The sequence below is a fragment of the Gobio gobio genome, assembly GCF_949357685.1.
Source record: "Gobio gobio genome assembly, chromosome: 16".
Lineage (NCBI taxonomy): Eukaryota > Metazoa > Chordata > Actinopteri > Cypriniformes > Gobionidae > Gobio > Gobio gobio.
In genome coordinates this window covers 2734272-2758945 of record NC_137109.1, presented here as the reverse complement: position 1 = coordinate 2758945, position 24674 = coordinate 2734272, and the positions used below count along the sequence as shown (strand labels likewise).

Genomic DNA, 24674 nt, shown 5'->3' with positions numbered 1-24674 from the left:
TTTTCTAGATTTATTCCCGATGTGATGGCTCAAGCTAACAACATAGCAACAACATGATTAGCATCTCTGCTGTAGCATAACTGCTAAATGTTGGAGGAAAAAAGACATTTGTTCATAATTTGACACATTAACCCATTATATATATATATATTAGAAACACATACTTAAGTAAATTCGCAACTACAAAAGCAATTATGAATCGTATGTAAATTAGCATAATCAGTGTACAAATGTATTTGTGCTGTATTCTCGATAATTCCTTTCCTTTTTCATGGATGGACACCAAATATAAACAGGTAAAAGAGTCGATAAGAGTGTGTGTGTGTGTGTGTGTGTGTGTTACGGTGAGATTATTTTTACGCTTAACAGCTGACGTGTGTATTTCATGGTGTTTTGTCGCCATCTTCCGGTCACACGAGGTTTATCTGCCCTGGACTCATTCATCTGAAATTCAGTAAATATAATTAATGTAATAAATAGCCGATCACCGACCTGTTAACCGTCTCCACCTGCTCAGATCTGGAAAAATGTTCTCTTTTCAATGAAAACACTCAAAGATTAGTGCAATAGTGTCAACTGAACTAAACACTTTATTTCATACAAAATTCATGTTTCACAAAATAATTTGGTTTCAACTGCTGGAAAATCAAATCCATACGTCTAACCAAGTTCCAAATTTCAAGTTGATCAAAAAATTTAGCTGCTTTAAGGATTTTAAGTACCGTTTTCATGGTCAAACAACGTACAGTTTAAAAACAGTGTAAGCTTTCAAATTATACCTAATTTATGATGATTTATTAATGTGATATGGGAAAAGGTGATAAAGCGTTCCAAGTGCCCAGCCACTCAACAGTTCCTCAAATAAATCATAAACAACACTTTTACATCACAGCAAAATAATAAACAGATCAAATGACCAGCTAATAAAAACATTTACTGTCATCAGTTATTTACTGGCTTTGATATCTTATAATATGATGATAATGTAGTCAAACCTAAAAAAAAAAATATCTCACATTATCAGTTTATTCACTATAGTTTAGAAAATAGTGATATGACAAGAACTGTGATATTTCTTTAAACTCATCTTGTTAATGTCAGATCACTTGGTGTGTAATGGATTACAATCAACCAATCAGCTGTTCAATATAAGAACACAATTAGATGACACACGTTTAGCTCAACCAATGAGCAAGCAATGCTTCATTTAGTTCAGTCCGCGGGGTCAAAGGTCACATTAACAATTAAAGAACACTTCAGCAAAACATGCTCAGCTCAAAGTGAAGGAATCATTTTGATCCCACATTTTTAGTCAGTGTATGAAGAGTTTTTGGTATAATACGTCACAGATGACTTTATTTATATTTTAGTCATTTTCCTTAGTAAAAATATATATTTTTGCTTTCTTCTTGCGTCTCGGGGAGAGTATTTATATTAAGTGAAGTCAAGAAAGATGACATTTTTTATTAAAACTTTTTTTTTACAGGAAATATTTTCTAATTTCAACTTAAAATGTCAGGAGATACATTGTTGACGCTACTGTTAAAAAAGCACTTCCAGTAAAGTGAGTGTTGTCAGCAGCTGCTGAATGTAACTAATAAAGTAACTTGTAATCTAACTTAGTTACTTTTAGGGCGCTTTCACACCTGCCTTGTTTGGTCCGGATTTTCTGACTTTTCAGTTTGGTCCAAATCAAAATGACCGGTGTGAAACCTCCCCTGACCACGGGCCGGACCAAACAGACGAAATTTGGTCAGACGAAAAGAGGTCGTCTCGATCCGGATCAAACTGAACAAAGGTTCGGTTCGTTTCTCGTGTGAAAGCGTTTTCAGTACCGTTCGTACTTTCAGAGCATTTACAGGAAGTTCCTGTTTATGTTTAAATATTATAATGTTATTTTTCAATTAAATCTGGGCTACATTGATTATGAAAAGTGAAAAGATGCGCAATATGTCAGAAAACAGAAGGTCAGAAATAATTTTGAACGAAATTTTGTATGATTTTGTTTAGAAAGGCTTTCTTTAATGTGAATTTCGTGTTGTATAAATTGTATCTTAATTTTAATCAACGTTTAATCAGATAATTGCCTGGATTTAATAAATAAGAAGCAAATAGTCTATAGCAGACAATAATCACAGGAGCGATCACATGCTTTACAGATGAACTGGAGCGCGTCTCAAATAAACCCAAACTCAGCAGATACTCGTCTCACAAACATGAGAAATATGTGAATATAAAGCTTGAAATGTTCACTTTTAAACGTAACGAATAAAAAATAGTCCAGCAATGCGACTGTTCAATAGTGGCGGTGATATGCGTCCGTTCATTCACTCTTGTCAAAGACGCGTCAGACGCACGTCCGTATACAAACCAATCAGTGTCCAGATGCCGCCCACAGAGATGAAGACGAGTGGACTCAAGTGTGTCATGTTCAGTTCTTTAGTGCACTCGCATAATTGCAATGCGAAACCAAACCAAAACTAACCGAATATATCAAAACATGAACTTCGGTTTGGACCTTGGTGCGACTTTCAGGTGTGAAAACACCCTTAAAATCAAGTAATCTGTAAAGCAACCATGTTACTTTTTAAAGAAGTAATCAGATTACTTTTTCAAAGTAACTGTGGCAACACTGCACACACACAAGTGAAACATTATATCTGTGTCTGAATCATGTTTGGTTTAACTGTATATCAAATATTTAGTAGCATAACTTCTGTAAACACAAATCAGTGAAGTCAGGATTTGGAGACTTTGGCAATGGACAAAAGGAGTAAAAAAACATCTGAATATATGTGAAATGTTTATTGAGCAAGGCATCAGCAGTGGCATCAGGTGATCAGGTGAGCAGGTGTCCTCTCTCCGGCTAGGGCTCTGCTCTGGAGAAGCACTGGAGCCCGGGGATCCTCCAGCGAGAGCCTCCGTGTATCCGCAGGTCCAGCCACTGCTGCTGAGGGGCCTCCTCCAGGTAAGACTGCGGCGGGGGGGCCAGCGGCTCCGGGGCCAGGGAGCTCTCGGCCCGGGTCAGGGCCTGCTGCCACGCTGCCTCCACATCCATACTCTCCAGATTATTGAGGCTTCCTGCTGCCTGACCCATGACCTGAGCGCTGTGGGGACCTGAGGCACACACACACACACACACACACACACACACACACACACACACACACACACACACATTAAGAGGAAGCTGCGGCTCACCTCAGGTCACATGACCACTACTCGCTTTACTATAGCAACCGCCGTTAGTAGAGACATGACGGGCGCATTTGTAGGCGCTGAATTGGGACAGCCATCATACAATTTATCAGGGCTCCAGACGAACTGCTTCACTACGAGCACACTGGCCCCCAAATGAACATTTTAGGGGAAAAAACTGAATATGTAGGGGCGCACACCGTAAATCAACATAACCAAACCTACTAATGTCCACTGGATTACTAATAATACTCCAGACTAACATTTAGAGCAGTGGCACCAGCGGAGGACATTTATCATAAGGTTAATTTAATCATAAAATTACTATTGTTTTGTGCAGTTACTAATAATAGTACATGTTTGTTTATAGGAAATGTAACAGTGAAGCGCTGAGTTTGAATTGTTATGCAGAAAAAAATTAACAGTAATGTGCAAAAACATCAATTTTATAAGGAAAACTGTAATATTCCACTCTTATTAAATGTACTGTTGTTCTTCTGTAGTGTCACACTGAACTAAAGGAGCACTCTTTACTTGTTTTCTGTGTAATTCAGTCACAGTTTGAAGAAAAGCTTTTGGCTGCGTCCCAATTTGCCTACTTATACTACGTCCTTAAAGTATGTACTCTTTTTGTGAAGAAAAAGTACATACTTTTGAGTGTGTAGCAGAAGAGTATGCAAGCTTTGGGTCATACTACTTCGTCATCTTTAACGGACTCTGTTACGTGCGTCCCGTCACCGTTTAAACTGTCAATCATCGTCACAGCTCAAATCCTCCACATTCAGTTTAATCTCCTACCGTATTTGATCTGCCTTTCGTGGGTCTTTAATGCAGAGACTCCTCTCATGTGTTTGCAAAGTTAATGGCCAAACGTATCATTACAAAAGTTCTCAAAGCTGCTGAAGGAGAAATATAATGTGGATAATATTGAATAAATATCTTTTCGTCAGGTTAAATACTGATAATTGTTCACTCAAACCCCTTTATCTAATCCTCTCCACTTAACCGTCAGACTCGCGTAACCGTCATGTTTGTAGTTTTTTTAACACTTTTTATCCGCATTTGTAGTTCTAATCGAATCCTCGTCCATCTCGCAATGGGTTGTGGGTAATATCAGCCGTTAGAGTGCGCATCGATCTGCACTTCAGATTCTGACCGGAAATAGTAAACCATCCGGGAATCTTTGAAATACTTTTTTCAACACTAAGATTTGGGACATACTACGTATTTTTTCAAATACTATTTAGTACAGATAGTATGCGAATTGGGACGCAGCATTAGTTTTTCATGAGACTTTGTGACTTCCTTCTTTTTTCCAGATATTAAGGAGTGGAAATGTCTAATAAGTCAAACAAGTGCTCCTCTGCCGCCACCTACTGGTTATTAGTGGTGTCAACAATAATCGATTCGGCAATGCATCGTAGAATCGAATTGAATCGAATCGAATCGTTACCTGGTGAATCGTAATCGAATAGAATTGTGAGGGCAGTGCCAATGCACACCCCTACTGGTTATAGTGTTTTTTGTTTAGTTTTCTGCCATAAAGTGGCCAGCAGCTTTAAACTTTTAGTTTTACAAATCATCACACTAAAAATAATATTAAAATGTGATAATATTTAGAGCTTTGAAGAGCTGGAAAAAGAGTGAAACACTTGAAGGGCTTGAATTTCACTCTCAAAAGGTCGAACCCTGAGATGAATAATGTGATAAAAAAAAAAAACATTTGACTATTTCTTCCACAATACCATGGGGTGTTACTACATTAAATCCAGTGTTTATGATTTGTGGACTGAAATGAATGTTTCAGAAGTTTCTCCTGGTCTCTGCGTCAGCTCTGATCTGAGATCTGTGGTTTATAACAGAGGATTCTGCAACCAAATTCAGTCACACCAGCAGGAAAAATGTTCGCAAAATGCCACGATTTAGTCGCAGTCTAGAGCCCTGACACAATCAATATAACAACTGCAAGCAGTGATGCAACTGTGCACGGCGGGCAATATGATTTAAAACAGGTACATGTAAAAAGCCGTTCACAATTGAGCATCTTTATTGTCATCATGTTGAAAAAGTTTGGAATCATGTAAACTCACTAGGAGTAGTAGTTTAAAATTCAGAGCCGGATTTTTCAAACAATCCACTTTCAAACAATACTAGCCGACTTCCTGTTGGTCGGAGCTAATGAGTGTGAATTAGAAAGTCGTCCGGCTCGATGTGATCGATGTACACTCTCCTAAAGGATTATTAGGAACACCTGTTCAATTTCTCATTAATGCAATGATCTAATCAACCAATCACATGGCAGTGTCTTCAGTGCATTTAGGGGTGTGGTCCTGGTCAACACAATCTCCTGAACTCCACACTGAATGTCAGAATGGGAAAGAAAGGAGATTTAAGCAGTTTTGAGCGTGGCATGGTTGTTGGTGCCAGACGGGCCGCTCTGAGTATTTCACAATCTGCTCAGTTACTGGGATTTTCACACACAACCATTTCTAGAGTTTACAAAGAATGGTGTGAAAAGGGAAAAGCATCCAGTATGCGGCAGTCCTGTGGGAGAAAATGCCTTGTTGATGCTAGAGGTCAGAGGTCATGGGCCGACTGATTCAAGCTGATAGAAGAGCAACTTTGACTGAAATAACCACTCGTGACAACCGAGGTCTGCAGCAAAGCATTTGTGAAGCCACAACACACACAACCTTGAGGCGGATGGGCTAAAACAGCAGAAGACCCCACCGGGTACCACTCATCTCCACTACAAATAGGAAAAAGAGGCGACAGTTTGCACCAGCTCACCAAAATTGGACAGTTGAAGACTGGAAAAATGTTGCCTGGTCTGATGAGTCTGGATTTCTGTTGAGACATTCAGATGGTAGAGTCAGAATTTGGCGTAAACAGAATGAGAACATGGATCCATCATGCCTTGTTACCACTGTGCAGGCTGGTGGTTAGGGTTGGGCATCGAGAACCGGTTCCAACTTGGAACCGTTTAAAAAATAACGATGCCATTGGAATCGTTTAGAAATTTTGTTTTCGATTCCGATCATCGGTTCCAAACGCGCAAGTTTTCGGAAGTGCTTGGCGCGCCCGTTTGTTCTGTTGCAGCCATGGAGCACGGTAAGCGGCGCTCAAAAGTGTGGCTTTATTTCACTTTAAAAAAAAAAAGCCTGGGTCGGCACAGTGCAACACATATGACAAACTTATTTCTTGCACGGGAGGATGTACTACAAATATGTGGTGTATAAATTAACGAGTGTAGCGTGTTTGAAATGCTGCGCAGGTCTGTCCTCCTCGGGCAACCCTGCGCTAGCCAACGTTATTAAAGGGATAGTTCATCCTGAAATGAAAAAAGCCTTCTTTTACTTACCCTGATGTTGTCCCAGTGCCCTATGTCCTATGACATTTAAAATAATGTTCCTGCACGCGCTCCTTCCTATTATGGCAGTGAATGGCGATCAGCTAAAACATTACTAAAAATAAACAAATGTATCACGCAACGATACAGGGAGACGCGCGCCATATGGGAAGTGTTCAGGGGGCACACTATAGGTTTTGCGAGAACGAACCCTTATTATTCAGTCAAAACACTGAGCTCGGCCGTTATTCTGAGCGCGCTCCTCTGTGTACACTAGCCGTCAGCAGCCGCCGGAGCTCATGCCTACTATAATAACTCGCACTGTCGTCATTGCAAACAGGATAAACACACACACACACACACACACACACACACACACACACACACACACACACACACACACACACACACACACACACACACATTTTGAGAAATCGAGCTCAATAGAAAAAAACGCGATTCTCGTCTTTTCTATAACGTATATGATAAGAAATAATACTAATAATATAACCTCCTTAAGTGAATATTGTGTACCGGTTGTCATGACAATATTGCACGAGGCTACTGCGGCTTGGAGTGCGCACACACACAGGAACACGCGCATTTGAACAACAGCTGGGTGAGTAAAAGATGGCTTTATTTTCATTTCAGGGTGAACTAACATTATCCCACCTCGTCATAATCAGCTAAGTGATTGTAGTGTAATAAAGCCCTTGACCAAATTGCGAATTGTGGTGAACAACAACGTTACTGAAATTATTTTCCCCCCTCGTAGATAAATGTAGCGTTACGCAAATTGCCCACGCTAGTAGCAGTCCTAATATGACTGCTGTTAATGCTATTGTTAAACCGGGACTCATGTGAAACTCCATTCACCTTTGCAGCAAAGCAAGTGAAAATGCCAGCGGAGAAAGTCCCAAAACTAAAACTCATTATTGAATCAAAATGCAATTTTCCTCTGTGAAATGAGCCTGTGACATGTTGTGACTCCACCCCTCAAAGAATCGGAAAACGAGAATCGAAAAGAACCGTAATCGAAACTAAGAATCGGAATTGGAATCAGAATCGTTAAAATCAAAACGATGCCCAACCCTACTGGTGGTGGTGGTGTAATGGTGTGGGGATGTTTTCTTGGCACACTTTAGGCCCCTTAGTGCCAATTGGGCATGGTTTAAACGCCACGGCCTACCTGAGCATTGTTTCTGCCCATGTCCATCCCTTTATGAGCACCATGTCCCCATCCTCTGATGGCTACTTCCAGCAGGATAATGCACCGTCACAAAGCTCCAATCATTTCAAATTGGTTTCTTGAACATGACAATGAGTTCACTGAACTAAAATGGCCGCCACAGTCTCCAGATCTCAACCCAATAGAGCATCTTTGGGATGTGGTGGAACGGGAGCTTCGTGCCCTGGATGTGCATCCCACAAATCTCCATCAACTGCAGATGCTCTCCTATCAATATGGGCCAACATTTCTAAAGAATGCTTTCAGCAGCTTGTTGAATCAATGCCACGTAGAATTAAGGCAGTTCTGAAGACGATAGGGGGTCAAACACAGTATTAGTGTGTGTTCCTAATAATCCTTTAGGTGAGTGTGTGTGCTGAGTTTGGTGTCTGTGGGTGAACTCACAGCAGTGTCTGAAGGGCTCCCAGCCGCGAGAGGGCAGGTACGGTTTGGCCATAGGTTGCTGAAGCAGGCACACGATGGCATTGTCCACCTGATGAAAGACACGCAGAGACAGCAGCTTCTGGTGCAGCTCCTCAGACAGGCTGTATTCCTCTGAGCGAATCAGGTCTCGAATCAGGTCGAAGTCCTGCTTGAGCTGCAGCGCACCCTGAATGCTGGAGTGGAGGATCATGGGTAAACCAACAGTGAAGCGCTACCGTACATCCACCTCATACATATTGTTGGATTACAAATGTATACATTGTTATATTTAGGTCCCAATGTAATAGAATATAACTGAAAACATTATCAATATTTGAAGTAAACTTGAGGAAATTCTAAGGAGATTACGTCAGGCTGTGTAAGTGTTTGAGACATTAAGTCTTTTGTCTTTATGCACTTCCTGACTATTTACCATGACAAGTTTAGAGCAATACTGCCTGTGTGATTGGATTAGCATCTATGCATTTGAATGACACTGATTGCATTGAGATTGAACTGCTGATGAGACAGGAATGTTTGGGGTGTGTCTCTGTTTTGAATGTCTCCTCCCCTGCTGTATAACCCCTCCCCCTGCTGTATAATCCCTCCCCCTGCTGTATAACCCCTCCCCCTGCTGTATAACCCCTCCCCCTGCTGTATAATCCCTCCCCTTGAAATGTAGATAAAATACAATGTTCAACTGGCTTTAGTCAGACTTGGAACCTCAGCGGAAAGAGAGCACGTTTTTTCTCAATAAAGAATCCTGCTGAAAAACCTATCCAAGTTCTCCTGGTCTCTACTTCAAGAAACAACAGAAGTTCACAACAATATCCACCAACCTAAACTTGATCTTCTGCTTGAGGATGTGCTCCATCCAGGCCTCCATGAAGGCCGTCATGGCCTCTGCGAGAGCAGGAACGCGGGCGTCCTCGGGCAGCGTCTGAACGGCCTCCAGCACCTGACCAATCACGCTCTGAGCCGCGGACGCTGCGTAATCGCTCGGAGCGCTGGGCAGATCTGAAAACATCAACAGCACGCTCAGCATCAGTCTGCAATCACACACACCACCCGTTCATGCGTCTGTACCAGCTCTGAGACTGATCCTCCAGTGTTTCGCTGACGGCATGGTCTGCTCAAAGATCTCCACCGACATCTTCTTACAGTCCACAGAGAAGGTCCTCAGGACGAGATCAGAGAACGCCTGCGGGATCAGACAAACACAGCAAGAGTCAAAACACAGACTCTTCTCATGAGGCATTTTGTTAAAGAGGTTAAATCGTTTAGTATTTAAATCGTATTTTTTACTTTGAAAGTGTCTCTTCTGCTCATTAAGATTGCATTTATTTGATCAAAAATACAGTAAAATAGTGAAATATTATTATAATGTAAATCAGCTGTTTTCTGTGAATATACAGTAAAATGTAATTTATTCCTGTGATCAAAGCTGAATTTATTTGATCAAAAATACAGTAAAAATAGTGAAATATTATTATAATGTAAAACAGCTGTTGTCTATGTGAATATACAGTCAAATTTAATTTATTCCTGTCATCAAAGCTGAATTTATTTTGATCAAAAAATACAGTAAAAATAGTGAAATATTATTATAATGTAAATAAGCTGTTTTCTATGTGAATATACAGTAAAATTTTATTTATTTCTGTGATCAAAACTGAATTTATCATCATTTCTCCAGTCTGCAGTGTCACATTATCCTTCAGAAATCATTCTATGATGATTTGATGCTCAACAAACATTTATGATCATTATCAATGTTGAAAACAGTTCATATTTTTGTGGAAACTGATACATTTTATTTCTCAGGATTCTTTGATGAATAATACAGCTCAAAAGAATATAATTTATTATAAATAGAATCTTTTATAACAATATAAATGTCACTTTTGATCCATTTAACGCAATTTGCTCAATGAAAATATAATTTCTTTTTTTTTTTAAATGGTCCCAAAATGTTTAATGGTAGTGTACATCATAATTTCATGTAATTTCACAGCAAAAACTAAAATGCTATAACAGTATACAGTAAATATTATCCAATTTTGTAACAATGTAAATCAAATTCAAATTCAAATTAATGAATCAAATTAATGAATCCTTGCTGAATAATAGTAAAATAAATCTTAATGCATTTCTATCATCATGTACTCACCCTCACGTCTTTCCAAACCTGTATGTATTCCTTTCTTCCGTGAAACATATGAGAAGATATTTCGAGAAATGATGGTAACCAAACAATTTTGTTGACCATATGAACAAAAATAACCCCTGGTATTTCTTCAAAATATCTTCTTTTATGTTCCAAAGAGGAAAGAAAGTCATACAAGTGTGGAAAGACATAATGGCAGTTGTCCTTATTGGGCTGAACCATGTGATTATCAATGTTGGGCAGTAAATGTGTAGCGATGCTGTTCATTTCTCACCTGTAGATCAGTGAGAGCCTGAGAGAGTGAAGCTGTCTGCTGAATGACCAGAGGCTGATCTGAGTCTGCGCCGACGGCTCGAGTGAGCTGGACCAGGCTCTCCACTGAGTCCTTGAGATCCTTACCACAAACACAAACAAATGATAGATCAGGGCTGTGTGATAGGACGATTTTAGACTGTGAATGATTAAAATGTCTCCACGATCTGCCTTTGAAGAGAAATCGAAGTATCGTAAAATTCCAGTTCTTCAAAATAGTGAAATATTATTATAATGTAAATCAGCTGTTTTCTGTGTGAATATACAGTAAAATGTAATTTATATCTGTGATCAAAGCTGAATTTATTTAATAAAAATACAGTGAAAAATCGTGAAATTATTATAATGTAAATCAGCTGTTTTTTGTGTGAATATACAGTAAAATGTAATTTATTCCTGTGATCAAAGCTGAATTTATTTAATAAAAATACAGTAAAAATCTTGAAATATTATTATAATGTAAATCAGCTGTTTTCGGTGAATATACAGTCAAATTTAATTTATCCCTGTCATAAAAGCTGAATTTATTTGATCTAAAATACAGTAAAAATAGTGAAATATTATTATAATGTAAATCAGTTGTTTTCTGTGAATATACAGTAAAATTTAATTTATTCCTGTGATCAAAGCTGAATTTATTTGATATTTGAGAACTGAGCTAAGTTCTCTTTAGCATCTTATTGCACTTCAACTTTCAAATACACAGAAGGTTGACATAAACACAGTCGTTTATATCTTTAGTGTCAAACAGTTCATATGCGTGTCAGTAAAACAGATCTGTGCGTTTGCTCTTAAAGTGACAGCAGCCTAATAAACCTGCTGCTGTCTGACATTAATGTTAATCAAACAACAGAAGATGAAGAGAAAATCACAGCTTTTGACTGAATAACTTCAGCAGCTCTAATAAGAATCAGTATGTTATTTAATTCTCAAAAGATTGCATGGAGGCGAGTGTGTCATTTACCTTGAGATCTCCTTGTGTGACCAGCAGGAACTTACTAATGGCCCAGGAGGCCAGAAACTGGTATGCTTTGGTCATAACCCAGACGGTGGAGGACTGGATGGAGACGGCTGACCGCCACAGCAGGCCCAGGTGAGTGTCCCTACAGCTGCCCGATCCACCTGCAGAACACATCAGGCCCAGCCCATGAGCTCATGACATCTCATGGGTCCTGAACACAGGCCACACTGGACATACTGGTGCCTTGCTTAAAAATCTTTAAAATATATTTAACAATTATTTTCACAATACACACATTTTTACTAATTATTTTATTTGTATTATTGCTTGTAATTTATTTCTTTTATTACAGATTTTTATTAGAAATAATTTGAAAATATGTTTATCGATAATAGTTATATTGTTACTTAGTTATATAGCATTTTAGTTTTTGCTATGAAATGACAAGGAATTATTATGTACACCACCGTTCAAAAGACTGTGTTCAACGTTGATAATAATCATAAATGTTTCTTGAGCATCAAATCTATATCTATATAATAAAATTTCACAATTTTTACTGTATTTTTGATCAAATAAATTCAGCTTTTATCACAGAAATAAATAACATTTTACTGTATATTCACAGAAAACAGCTGATTTAAATAATATTTTTTAAATTTTTACTGTATTTTGATCAAATAAATTCAGCTTTGATCACAAGAATAAATTACATTTTACTGTATATTCACAGAAAACAGCTGATTTACATTATAATATTTCACTATTTTTACTGTATTTTTATCGAATAAATTCAGCTTTGATCACAGGAATAAATTAAATTTTGCTGTATATTTACACAGAAAACAGCTGATTAACATTATAATAATATTTCACTATTTTTACTGTATTTTGATCAAATAAATTCAGCTTTGATCACAGGAATAAATGACATTTTACTGTATATTCACAGAAAACAGCTGATTTTACTGTATTTTTTTGTATCCTTGGTGAGCAGAAGAGACTTCTTTCAAAAACATGAAGAATCTTGCCAGCCTCAGACGTTTGACTGTAATGTATCCTCATGCCAGCCCTAGTCTAGACAGGGATCGTACTGAAGATGGGCAGTACCGGGCTCAGTGTCGGCGGGCCGCAGGAGCTGAAGGACGGTGTGGAGCGGAGGGAAGAGCTGGAGGATGAGCTCCATGGTGGCCGTCCTCACCGCACATCTGTCCTGCTTCACTGCAGGCACACACTTCTCTCTCAGCCCAGAGCCCAGCCACACACACATCACTGCAACACAACAGCACACGCTCAGACCACACCTGAAGATGGACATCTGACGTCTATACACTCATAATACACACAACTCACCTTCATCCCAGCGCGTGAAGGCGGCGGTCGACAGAATATACGAGCAGAACGTGCTCAAACTTTCTTTACACTCTTCTGGAATCATGTCTAGAAAAACACAAGAGGAATGGAGGAAAACAACACTTTGATTTCAGTCCTTGAGCACCGTATACACTATCAGTCTCTATATTAGTATCACGGCAGGTCCAGGTGAGCAGATCTTCTACTGTACATTAAAATATATTTCACTGGCCAGTTTCTCTTGAAGCATTCTATAATCAGGGCTCCAGACTGCAACTAAATGACATGGATCAATCATAAACACTCACTGGATTTAATACACTGCAAAAAATGCTTTTCTTACTTAGTATTTTTGTCTTGTTTTCAGTCCAAATATCTAAAAACATTAAGAAGCACCTTACATTAAGAAGCATTTACTAGACAAGCAATAGTTTTTGTCTTGTTTTGGGGGAAAATAACTCAAAATTATATAGTTTTTGCTTAAAATAAGCAAAATAATCTGCCAATGGGATAAGAAAAATAATCTTGTTTTCTGTTTGAATTAAGATTATTTTGCTTACCCTGTTGGCAGATTATTTAGCAAATTTTAAGCAAAAACTCCCTTAATTTTGAGTTATTTCCCCCCAAAACAAGACAATCATTTTTATTTGGCTAGTAAATGCTTCTTGTTTTGAGAATTTTTAGATGTTTGGACCAGAAACAAGACAAAAATACTAAGGGCCCTATCTTGCACCCAGCGCAATTGACTTTGTACACCGACGCATGTGTCATTCCTATTTTGCACCCGCGCAAAGCGCGCTTTTCCCTCCACAGAAGCACGTCGCTAAACTAGTGAATGAACTTGCGCTCCCTGGGCGGTTCAGCGCAAAAAAGGAGGCGTGTTCCGGCGCAAACAATCCCTGGTGCTATTTTGCTGTTCCATTAAACAATTGCGCCACTGACCAGAAAAAACCTAGTCTAAAGTCAGTGGCGCGTTGCGCGTTGTTCATTATGCTATTTTAAGGGCGCATGCTTGACCATAATGTATAGCGTGCACAACGCGCATACACTTTGCTCATGTAATCTACACAGATGCAACAGTTATTTTTGCAAATCATAAATTGTTACACTAAAAAAATATTAACACATGAGATGACGGAAATCATTGTGGTGTGCCATGAAGATGTGAAAAAATAGGCATAAATCTAGCTTACAAATGATTCAGGCTAATTGTAATAATTAAGGATAAGACCTGTTTGCCCAATAGTGGCAAGACATATATGTATATAAGGACATCTGACAAATTGGTTTGTCCGTCAAGAACCAGGGAAAAAAAATCGACTGAAAAACTGAAAAAACTGAAAGACTGAAAAAAAAAGACTGTGAAATCACCTTTACCATAATGTACAACATTACAACTTCACTTCTCTGTCTTTCACTGCTCTTAAAAGAACATCAGTCTCCTCGGCTGTGAACCGCTCCTGGCGTGCGCCTGGTAAATACGCCATAATAATAGCAATCCATAATGGAACTTGCGCACCTGCTTTTAAAGGGAATGTTGGATGACGCTCGGATTGGTTTATTCACGTTACGCCCAAACCACACCTATGAATAATGAAGCTACTTCAGACCAACCCATTTTAGATTTGCGCCGGGCGCAAGAGCCATTTATCCAGCCGGGAAAATAGCAACAGCGCCGAGACCCGCCCACAAAGTTACTTGCGCTTCGCGCGTTGACACTTGCGTTTCAGATCGTTAAAATAGGGCCCTAAGTAAGAAAAGCATTTTTTGCAGTGTATAGTGACACCTCATGGTATTGTGGAAGAAATAGTCAAATGTTTTTTATTTTTATCACATTATTCATCTCAGGGTTCAACCTTTTGAGAGTGAAATTCAAGCCCTTCAAGTGTTTCACTCTTTTTCCAGCTCTTCAAAGCTCTTAATATTATCACATTTTAATATTATTTTTAGTGTGATGATTTGTAAAACTAAAAGTTTAAAGGTGCAGGCCACTTTATGGCAAAAAACTAAACAAAAAACACTATAAATCAGTAGGTGGCGGCAGAGGAGCACTTGTTTGACTTATTAGACATTTCCACTCCTTAATATCTGGAAAAAAGTCGGAAGTCTCATGAAAAACTAAAACGTTTCTTCAAACTGTGACTGGATTACACAGAAAACAATGAAAGAGTGCTCCTTTAGTTCAGTGTGACACTACAGAAGAACAACAGTACATTTAATAAGAGTGGAATATTACAGTTTTAGGTTTTTGCACATTACTGTTGTTAATAAAAGTTCATTTTTTCTGCAAAACAATTCAAGCTCAGCGCTTCACTGTTACATTTCCAATAAACAAACATGTACTATTATTAGTAACTGCACTTATTAACAAAACAATAGTAATTTTATGATTAAATTAACCTTATGATAAATGTCCTCCGCTGGTGCCACTGCTCTAAATGTTAGTCTGGAGTATTATTAGTAATCCAGTGGACATTAGTAGATTTGGTTATGTTGATTTACGGTGTGCACCCCTACATTTTCAGTTTTTTCCCCCTAAAATGTTCAGTTGAGGGCCAGTGTGCTCCTAGTGAACAAAGTTAGTCTGGAGCCCTGATAAAAGTAAAAAATAGTATCCAGCATAGACATGATCGTATCTGTTAATTGCCATATCAAAATAATCAGCCAAAATGTTTATATAACAAAAAACAGTGCAAGTGCATCACATAAAAACTGTCAAATATGTCCGTATTTCACACCAAAATGAAACAAAAATAAATAATATTTTGTGAAAACTTTTGATTTTGAGGTGATGTGATCTTTGTAAGATTCAACCATTAGCATTAAACATCTTCTCAAAACCCATTACACACAGATCTGACCCTTCAACCCCAGGTGTACCTTCACTCTCCGCATGTCTGAGCCAGGAGACCAAAAGCCGCAGCGTGCCGTCGCTCCACTGGTTGATGCTTCCCAGAGGACCGTGCTGGCGATAGAAGCGTCTCCTGACGGCCCCCCCGAACTCCCTCCACAGCAGCCTCTGATACTGAGAGAAGAGCTTCGCGCACGCATCCGAGCCGCCCAGCGTCCGGCAGCTCATTCTGGGTCTGTTCAGCAGCCTCTCCTCGCCCTCACTGGCCCGCCGGCAAATCACCATACAGTCCTCCAGAGCCGCACTCGGGGGCTTTCTGGGAATATGAGGAGCCAGGAGATTGGTGGAGGTCACCAGGGCGTGGAAGAGGGCATCGAGACACTCTCTGTCCCGAGAGATAAAGGAGGAGAAGGGAAGGTTGGAGGATGTGTGAAGGGGCTCCTCCTCAGGTGATGAGGAAGCTCGAGGGCGGCTCGTGTGGAGGAGGTTACTCTGCTGAGAGGACCATGTGTGGAGCTGCTCGGCTGCTTTCTGTGCTTGACTCCGGGCCAGAATCAGCATGAGATGCTCGACGGGGAACCCAAGCCGAGGCCAGTCTGAGTGTAAGGAGGACGCCCTACTCTGGCTCCTCATGTCCGCTAGGGTCTGGTTGAACAGCTCGACCGCACACAGCAGGTCCACGAGGGCGTCCCGAGGCACGCGGTCCGGCTGGGCGGAGGCCAGGGCGGAGAGAGCGGTGTGGATGCAGCGCTCCATCAGCCCCACGGCCTGCAGGGCCAGCAGATGGAGAGTTCGGCGCATGGACGCGATCGCGCCCGCGCGGCTGACGGGCACTCGGTCCGCTCGGGCTCCGGTCCAGAGGCTGAGGTGGGCCTGCAGCTCCAGGCACAGGGCTCTCAGGTGGAGGTTCCAGGTGGAGTTGGGCTGCCCCCGGTCGGCCAGGAGCAGCCGCGTCCTCTCCAGCACCGAGTCCAGCTGGGCCACGAAGCCCATGGCCACATGCGTGCGGCGGGCGTACTCCAGCAGGAGGAGCAGCTGGGCTCGCTGCTCCATCAGCCGCTGCAGCTGGCAGTAGTGCTGAGTGAAGACTGCGGCCTGGGCGTGGTGGTAGAAGCCCTCCTGCTCCTCCGAGGAGAGCCCCGAGACACAGCCCATCAGCCGGCCTCCTGACCCCGGGTCCCGGAGGGTGTGGCACTGAGAGCCCAGGCTCTGTAACGCCTGGCCCAGACGCTGGACGCTCCTGGAGGAACAGCTCTCAGAGTCCCAGCTGCCGTCTTTGCTCTTCTGCCTCATGAGCCACCTCAGGCTGGGGTTTAAACGGTTGCGAAGCAGAGCCTCCGCCCTCTGCAGGGATTTGGTGAACGGACCCTGGTACCAGGAAGCTGGGAGGAAACAGAAAGGCAGAATTTGAGCAAATAATCACGCATTATTGTAGCTTAAACTGCAGAGCGGTCACTTCGGATGAATGTGTGACTGCCATAATTCATAAAAAGGTTTCAGTGAAAACGGAAATAAACCAGGGTTTGCTTTGGTGGCATCAGCGCTGCATAGGGTTGAAGGGCACCAACCGAATTACGTCGGTACAACCGAGTACCGATTCACATTAAATCAATCGGTACCAAATTTCGGTACCTGAGAACGCATATTGTGATATAGACTAGTGTCTGTGAATATTAAACCGCGAAAAGACCATTTAAATACGAATCATGCGTGTCTCTGGGCCAAGCCTGTAGTGCTCCTGTCAGAAACTGAAGCTTCCGCGCCTCGATCGCCCCCCCGGTGGCCGGTCCCCGGAGTAGCTCCTAAACTCCACCCCTCCATGTATTTGAATGGACGCGAGACACACTAAACAATTCAATTACACTTCAAATAATTGTTTCCAAAAGATGGTTTCTGTCATTGTAGGCATTTTTATCACAATGATTTAATTTCAAGTGTTCGTTTTTTAAATAAGTTTAGTTTTAGTGAGTTATTTTGATACTATAAAAACGGAGGGGGGGGGGCGTGACGTCATGATTGACAGCTGAGATTGACGGCTTCTCTGAGTGAAGTTGTCACTGAGGCATTAACAAACTTTTTTCTGGATTTTTGGGAGGAGATTGGAGCTTTAGCTTTCATTTCTACATTTCCATAACAGTTTATTTTACACCATCATAATTAATTGTTCTGCATTTGTGTGAGTGTGGGTGGGCTTTTGATAAACGCGCCTCTACTTCCTGTTCTCTACTGCGCAACTCCGGTCCCGAGATGTCAGCGCCGTGTGCGGCTTACGAAAGCTTCAACTATGGTCAGCGGAAGTCAATGAAGTCGCGTCGTCCATATTTTTTTACAGTCTATGCTCTGGGCGAATGAATGAATGCGGTAGAAGCGCGGTTTACCACCCACACACACAGACACACTCAATATCGCACTCACTATCACTATAACGGTCGCATGTTTGAGGACAAGAACGCATGAACGTCATCTCCAGAGCCACTGAGAGTCACTTTATGAGCATTTTACCGTTTCATTTGAAAAAAACTACCGTCATATCATAAACACACAGAAACTCAAAGGTCTTCACGGCAACCCGTCAAAATAAAAGTCCTGTTTATCTTGACAAATACATCAGTAGAATTTAGATACATCTCAATTTATAATACTAACACTAATGTAGCAATAATAATGATCAAAACTTTATTTTTTAAGTAATACATTATTTTTTCTGTTTTAATGTTTTAATTTTAACCTTATAAAGCTCAGTTGTGCCGCTTTGTTTGACAAAAAAATTTAATTAAATTAAATGAATGTCTTATGTCTTCATTTGATTAACATAAAATACACCGCACATCATTTGTGGGAAATCTTTTCATAGAAATGAAAAGAAAAAGAAAAAAATTATTTGGTTGTTTTTATTAATTAATTTAAGCAGCTAGTAGCTTACTGTCTAGTAAATATTACAGTAATCAAACATCACAGACAATGGCAGACGGAGAGCAGGGCAGCTCTGGCATAATGTCAAGAACACTTCTATAAATGACTTGCAGATTATTTATAGTTATTGATGTAAATCCTTAAAGTACCGAAAAAAGGTACCGATACTGGGTAAAGTGTGACCGGTACCCAACCCTAGCGCTGCATAACCAGGGCCTAAAACTAACGGACACACCTGCCAATATTTTTGACCGGCCATGTTTAGGCAGTAATGACACCAACATTTTAGCTGCCAGTGAAAACCAATTCCAGCTAAAACTAACTGATATAAATATAAAACATTGAAAAAAAAGTAAAGTAAAATAACTGCATATAATCTCCACTGTATAAATTAAACATCCTTATTAATGAATCCTTCAAGTTCTTTGTCCTTTGTTGTCTGATTAGCATTAAACACAATCAGCAGCAGGAATTAGGGGATGTCGAAACTCCAGTAGTCGGTACCAATACCATAAACATTTTACAGTTCTCGGTACCAATTTCGGTAGTACAGCAAAAAAAAAGCACATTTTATTTAACTATTTAATAAAAAATAAAAAAAAATCATTATAATTAAATAATACATTTAAACAGCATGTCGCCTTCAAATGTTTATAACTAAACATTGTTTATAAAAAAGATCAAGTGAAAAATAATCAACCCTCTATGCACACCTAATAATTAATATTATTATTATTAGTAGTAGTAGTAGTAGTAGTATTACATAGAGGCGTAGCTCAAACTACTGTACAACAGCTGCCTAATAAATTGTCAATTTCTTGAAGTTAAACAGGACTTTTATTTTGACAGGTTGCCGTGAAGACTTTTGAGTGTCTGTGTTCATGATAGGACGGTTTTCTCAAATGAAACAGGAAATTCTCCTGAAGTGAGACTCAGAGCAGAGTTTATGAAGTTTATGCGTTCATGTCCTCATATAGTGACAGGACAGAGGCTGTTCTACCTAGTGTTTGTGTGTGTGTGTGTGTGTGTGTAACATATTATTAGTTATATATACATATAATCAACATTTGTAAATGAGTAGCTTCATATTTCTATTAATTTGACTTTTTTTTAATTCCCTATGGGGGAAAAAAATGAATGTAAACTCTATTTCTCTCATTATTGCTCTATTAACGGAGTCATGCAAATGATACTTATGTCTGTCATCTATTTCCTGAATGTTCCAGAAGGCGTACCATCATATTTGTCATGTGATATGCATTCCTCAGGAAGTATCTCTGAAGGGTCACTTGGCCTCCTCTGTAAAACACACAGAATGATGAGTGAGGAGCCGTGGCTCTTCCCTGATGAGCAGAAGGGCAGATGCTGTGAATGATGTATTAACACACAGGTGTGTGTGTGTGAGTGTGTGTGTGTGTGTGTGTGTGTGTGTGTGTGTGTGTGTGTGTGTGTGTGTGTGTGTGTGTGTGTGTGTGTGTGTGTGTGTGTGTGTGTGTGTGTGTGTGTGTGTGTGTGTGTGTGTGAGAGTGTGTGTGTGAGAGTGTGTGTGAGAGTGTGTGTGAGAGTGTGAGTGTGAGTGTGTGTGAGTGTGTGTGAGTGTGTGTGAGTGTGTGTGTGTGTGTGTGTGTGTGTGTGTGTGTGTGTGTGTGTGTGTGTGTGTGTGTGTGTGTGTGTGTGTGTGTGTGGCCGTGATCTGACCTGTCCATCATCAGAGCACTGCTTCTCTGGGCTGACCACAGCACGACTGACCGCTTTACCTGTTTGGGGTCAGAAATGTTTTCAGCTTTGTTCACAGGAATAAATTACATTTTACTGTATATTCACACGGAAAACAGCTGATTTACATTATAATAATATTTCACTATTTATATCAAATAAATTCAGCTTTGATCACAGGAATAAATTACATTTTACTGTATATTCACACGGAAAACAGCTGATTTACATTATAATAATATTTCACTATTTATATCAAATAAATTCAGCTTTGATCACAGGAATAAATTATATTTTACTGTATATTCACACAGAAAACAGCTGATTTACATTATAATAATATTTCACTATTTTTACTGTATTTTTGATCAGATAAATTCAGCTTTGATCACAGGAATAAATTACATTTTACTGTATATTCACACAGAAAACAGCTGATTTACATTATAATAATATTTCATTATTTTTACTGTATTTTTGATCAAATAAATTCAGCTTTGATCACAGGAATAAATTACATTTTACTGTATATTCACATAGAAAACAGCTGATTTACATTATATAATATTTCACTATTTTTATCAAATAAATTCAGCTTTGATCACAGGAATAAATTATATTTTACTGTATATTCACACAGAAAACAGCTGATTTACATTATAATAATATTTCACTATTTTTACTGTATTTTTGATCAGATAAATTCAGCTTTGGTGAGCATAACACTATAAAATGTATCAACATGAGCCAAAGCAGAAACACCTCCCACAATCCTTCTGTCATCTGATTGACAGCTCACACTATTCTCAGCATGTAAAACGCCTTTTAGTATAAATGTTAAAATGTTTATTGTATGGCATTGCATTATATGTTTTAAAACTACAGAGCTCTGATCATAAAACTAAGCATTTAAATATCATCTTGCTAATATTATTGACAGATATAGAGTGATGACTAATATTTATATGTTTTAAAACATCATTGATTTCCATCAGAATTTGCTCATCTTGCTTTTCGTCCATATTAATATCAGCATCTGCACCAAATTGCAAGTTTTTCCCCTCCATATTCTCACTATATCAGCCTATATAAGCCATAAATGATCATTATTTGTTCATCTGTCAATCATCACTGTATTGCATTACATGTTTTAAAACTACATAGCTTTGATGTAAGCATTTAAATATCATCTTACTAAGACATATTACTGGCAGATATTGATATTTACGCATTTTATGTAAGTACCTGCTATACTGTAATAAAGATCTCACTGATTTACATTACACGCATCAGAAAGGCATCTTTTTGACCATATTAATATCAGAATGCATGTTTTTTTGCTCAGTTTTGGCCTCTGAATAAAACTGAGCTGTTCTCACTTTATCACACTATACCATGACATATGATATTTACAGTGTAGTTTTGGCCGCTAGTGTAGGTGAGGTTTGACAGGTGTTTCCGCTCATTCGTTTGGCCAGGTACAGGTTACCTATAAAGCTGGTATTAGCCAGATTGTGCTAGTTTCCTGCGTTAAAGACAATTAGCCACAGGAAATGGAGATTAAAGGTGAAGGTGCACCTGTGTGTGTGTCCGTCTGTCCCTCCTGAGAGCCTGCGGATGAGTGAGCCATCTCTGCTGGACACACACACACACACACACACACACACACACACACACACACACACACACACACACATCACATACTACAGCACAGGACAGTCACACAATCACAGAGCCGGACATTTTTTCATGGGAAAACTATTACCAAAGCATAATATATAATGTCATACTACTTTTACTCCACTACATTTCATAAATAAAAGTTTGGGTTTTTACCTTCAATTCGTAATTACATAAAAAAAATTTGTACTTTCTTACTCGTTGTCAAGTAAAACTTTAAATTACTTTTACATTTTTTTTATGTAATTAAGTATTAAAAGATATTCAATATGGAATGTAGTGCAGTAAAAAGTAAGACATTATGAGACAAAAATGCACTTAAAGGCACAATATGTAATTTTCCGTCGCTTATTCAACTCAAAGGCGTGTCTTGACTCTTGAGTGGGCGGAGCTTTTATTCTGCCGCGAGCGCTTCTGCTTCTTCCGCTCGTGTGTGTGTGTGTGTGTGTGTGTGTAACGCAGCGCTGTTTGATCCTCTCACACACATGTGAGTGTGTTAAAGTGATGTTGTAATGCTACTATGAGACTCTTGTTCACACTGCAGTGAGTGAGATCATATGAGGCGGTAAAACATGGCTCATCAACAGCAGCAGATTTACACAATCAGACTAACTGTGTTGAGCTGGAGAACAATGAGGAGTTTCTGTCCATCAATGATCCAAACAGTGTCTAATAAAACACATCAGATATTAAAGCGGCGCTAGTGTTGCCATGGTTACCACACAATAACACCGGCGGGTGACGTCACTGATAGGCGACACACACAAACACAGGCCGTGTCCTGGATAAAATCACTGATTTCTCTGGATTTAAACATTCTTGGAAACATTTGGGATAAAGTCAACACAATATATAACACTGATCTAGTGTGTGTGTGTGTGTGTGTGGGTCAGTATACTTCACTACTGTCCACCTCTAAACAATCATAATAGTACATCTGAGAGTTTACCTGTTCATCTCAGAGGAAACACAGACTGTAGAGGCTTCATCTATAGTCAATAAAAGGACAAATTATTAATATTTAGCAGAAGTTTGTATTAATACACAGCTTTGCTAGGTATAGATACCACTGGGTCGTTCCTCACCTGTCGCTGGACCCTCGCGAGCGCCCCGGGTCGTGGTTTCCTCCAGTGTTTTGGTCCATCACTGATGCTAACGGGCTAACGGGCTAACGGCACAGAACACATCCAGTGCTCCAGCCCGCTAATAATAGCCTTCACTAATCAGTGCACACGACGAGCTTCTTCAGTTCACTCATATTATGGGAAGACGCCTATTTCAGGGGTGTGTTGGTGGCAACAGTGCAGCTAATCCTCAGTTAAGCACATATACTGGACTTAGCCTAGCATGAGGAGAGCAGCCAATGAGAGGAGAGAACGCGGACTCCGGCCGTGTCTCATTGGCTACTGAGCTGCCTACTGCGTTTATAACGTCCTAAATACACTACGCGCCTTTTTTCGTGTTTCCTAAAATGTTTTTTTTAGATGTTTATGGTGGTGTAGCTTACCTAAAATAATGCGTTTTTTAATTATAGAGTGTATACTACTGTCTAGAAAGAAAATAATTCGTAGGATTGAGACATTAAACTGCATCATTGAAGAGAAAGCGGTACTTCAGTCAAAGTCCCTTTAACGTTATATCTAAAGTTTTTGGCTTCAAAGTAATATTATATTTTTTATAATATTTTTTATTTTAAGTGGGGTTGAAGTGAGGCTAAGGGTCAGTGGAAATGTTTGGGAAAAAAAGGTAAAATAAATAATAATTAATTAATATAGCCACAAGGGACGGTTGGATTAAAGACCTTTATCCTGTGGCTCCCTCTAGTAGACAACATTAATATTACAGCCTATATCTTTAGTTGAAATGGCTGATAGTTTGCGAGGCTCACCTGACAAATATATAAACTTTATCTCTTAAACTGTTTATTAGATAACACATCTTTTGATAACTTGTTTTGCCGTCAAAGAGACGGACTGTGATGACGCGTCATCAATATCGTAAATCCTGCAAGGTTTTTTCTATGTTCGTTTTTTTCTTAATGTATGTACATTTATAACACTAATGTATTATATTACTTTTGCATTAAATGACAAAACAAAAACAAGTTACCGCTGCTGGGTGTTTCTAAATAAAGCGGTAAAGTTAACATCTATCTCTTTTCATTAATCAATCAATCAATCGGACTCTTTTTCCCCCTCTTTTTGAAAGTTGTGAAATCACTATTGTGGAGTTTTTCTTTTGTAAAAAGTATTTAATACTCTCATACACCGCTCCACCTTATTCCCACGCCCCATGATGCTTTGCGTGAATTACGGTTGTACACAATCTCGCAATGAGATGACATTACTCTACTCACTCTTCAACCATCGAACATTAGAAACACATTTATCATCAATATACTTCCAACAGATCATTAACCCAAAAAGCGCAAATCTTTCCACAGCAATAACGTATTTATGTTGTCCTTTTTCATATCACAGTGAAATACACAGGGGGAAAGAATGCAGTGACTGAAAAGAGCAG

At 39.5% G+C, this 24674-nt stretch overlaps 1 protein-coding gene across 6 annotated transcripts; it reads right to left on the bottom strand.

Annotated features, from left to right (window-relative positions):
- Positions 1–566: 566 nt before the first annotated feature.
- Positions 567–23523, bottom strand: ccdc142 (coiled-coil domain containing 142). 6 transcript variants are annotated; one of them, XR_013818210.1, is made up of 16 exons: positions 23237–23523; positions 23101–23140; positions 22050–22106; positions 20454–20512; positions 19991–20054; positions 15872–17224; positions 12992–13078; positions 12749–12910; positions 11642–11799; positions 10640–10759; positions 9285–9399; positions 9038–9215; positions 8181–8392; positions 7737–8081; positions 5989–6045; positions 2788–3117 (listed from the first exon to the last, which is right to left on the bottom strand). XR_013818210.1 is itself a non-coding variant. In XM_079839484.1 (14 exons), the coding sequence occupies exons 3-14, from the start codon at positions 22099–22101 to the stop codon at positions 2867–2869; spliced, it is 2811 nt and encodes a 936-aa protein (XP_079695610.1). In that variant the 5' UTR covers positions 22102–22106; positions 23101–23140; positions 23237–23523; the 3' UTR covers positions 567–2866. The 6 variants fall into 6 exon arrangements, 3 of the variants coding, with proteins under 3 accessions (XP_079695610.1, XP_079695608.1, XP_079695609.1); XR_013818212.1 differs by having other exon boundaries at positions 22050–22103; positions 23237–23495; XR_013818211.1 differs by lacking the exon at positions 7737–8081 and having other exon boundaries at positions 2789–3117; positions 22050–22103; positions 23237–23522.
- Positions 23524–24674: the final 1151 nt, after the last annotated feature.

Excerpts from the sequence above, each read along its gene's own strand:
- ccdc142 (XM_079839484.1), bottom strand. The coding sequence starts at position 22,101 with ATGGCTCACTCATCCGCAGGCTCTCAGGAGGGACAGACGGACACACAC. Across the intron at positions 10,760-11,641 it reads TCACACAAGGAGATCTCAAG|GATCTCAAGGACTCAGTGGA; the intron begins GTAAATGACACA and ends GTTTGTGGTAAG. Across the intron at positions 9,400-10,639 it reads AGGCTCTCACTGATCTACAG|GCGTTCTCTGATCTCGTCCT; the intron begins GTGAGAAATGAA and ends CTGATCCCGCAG.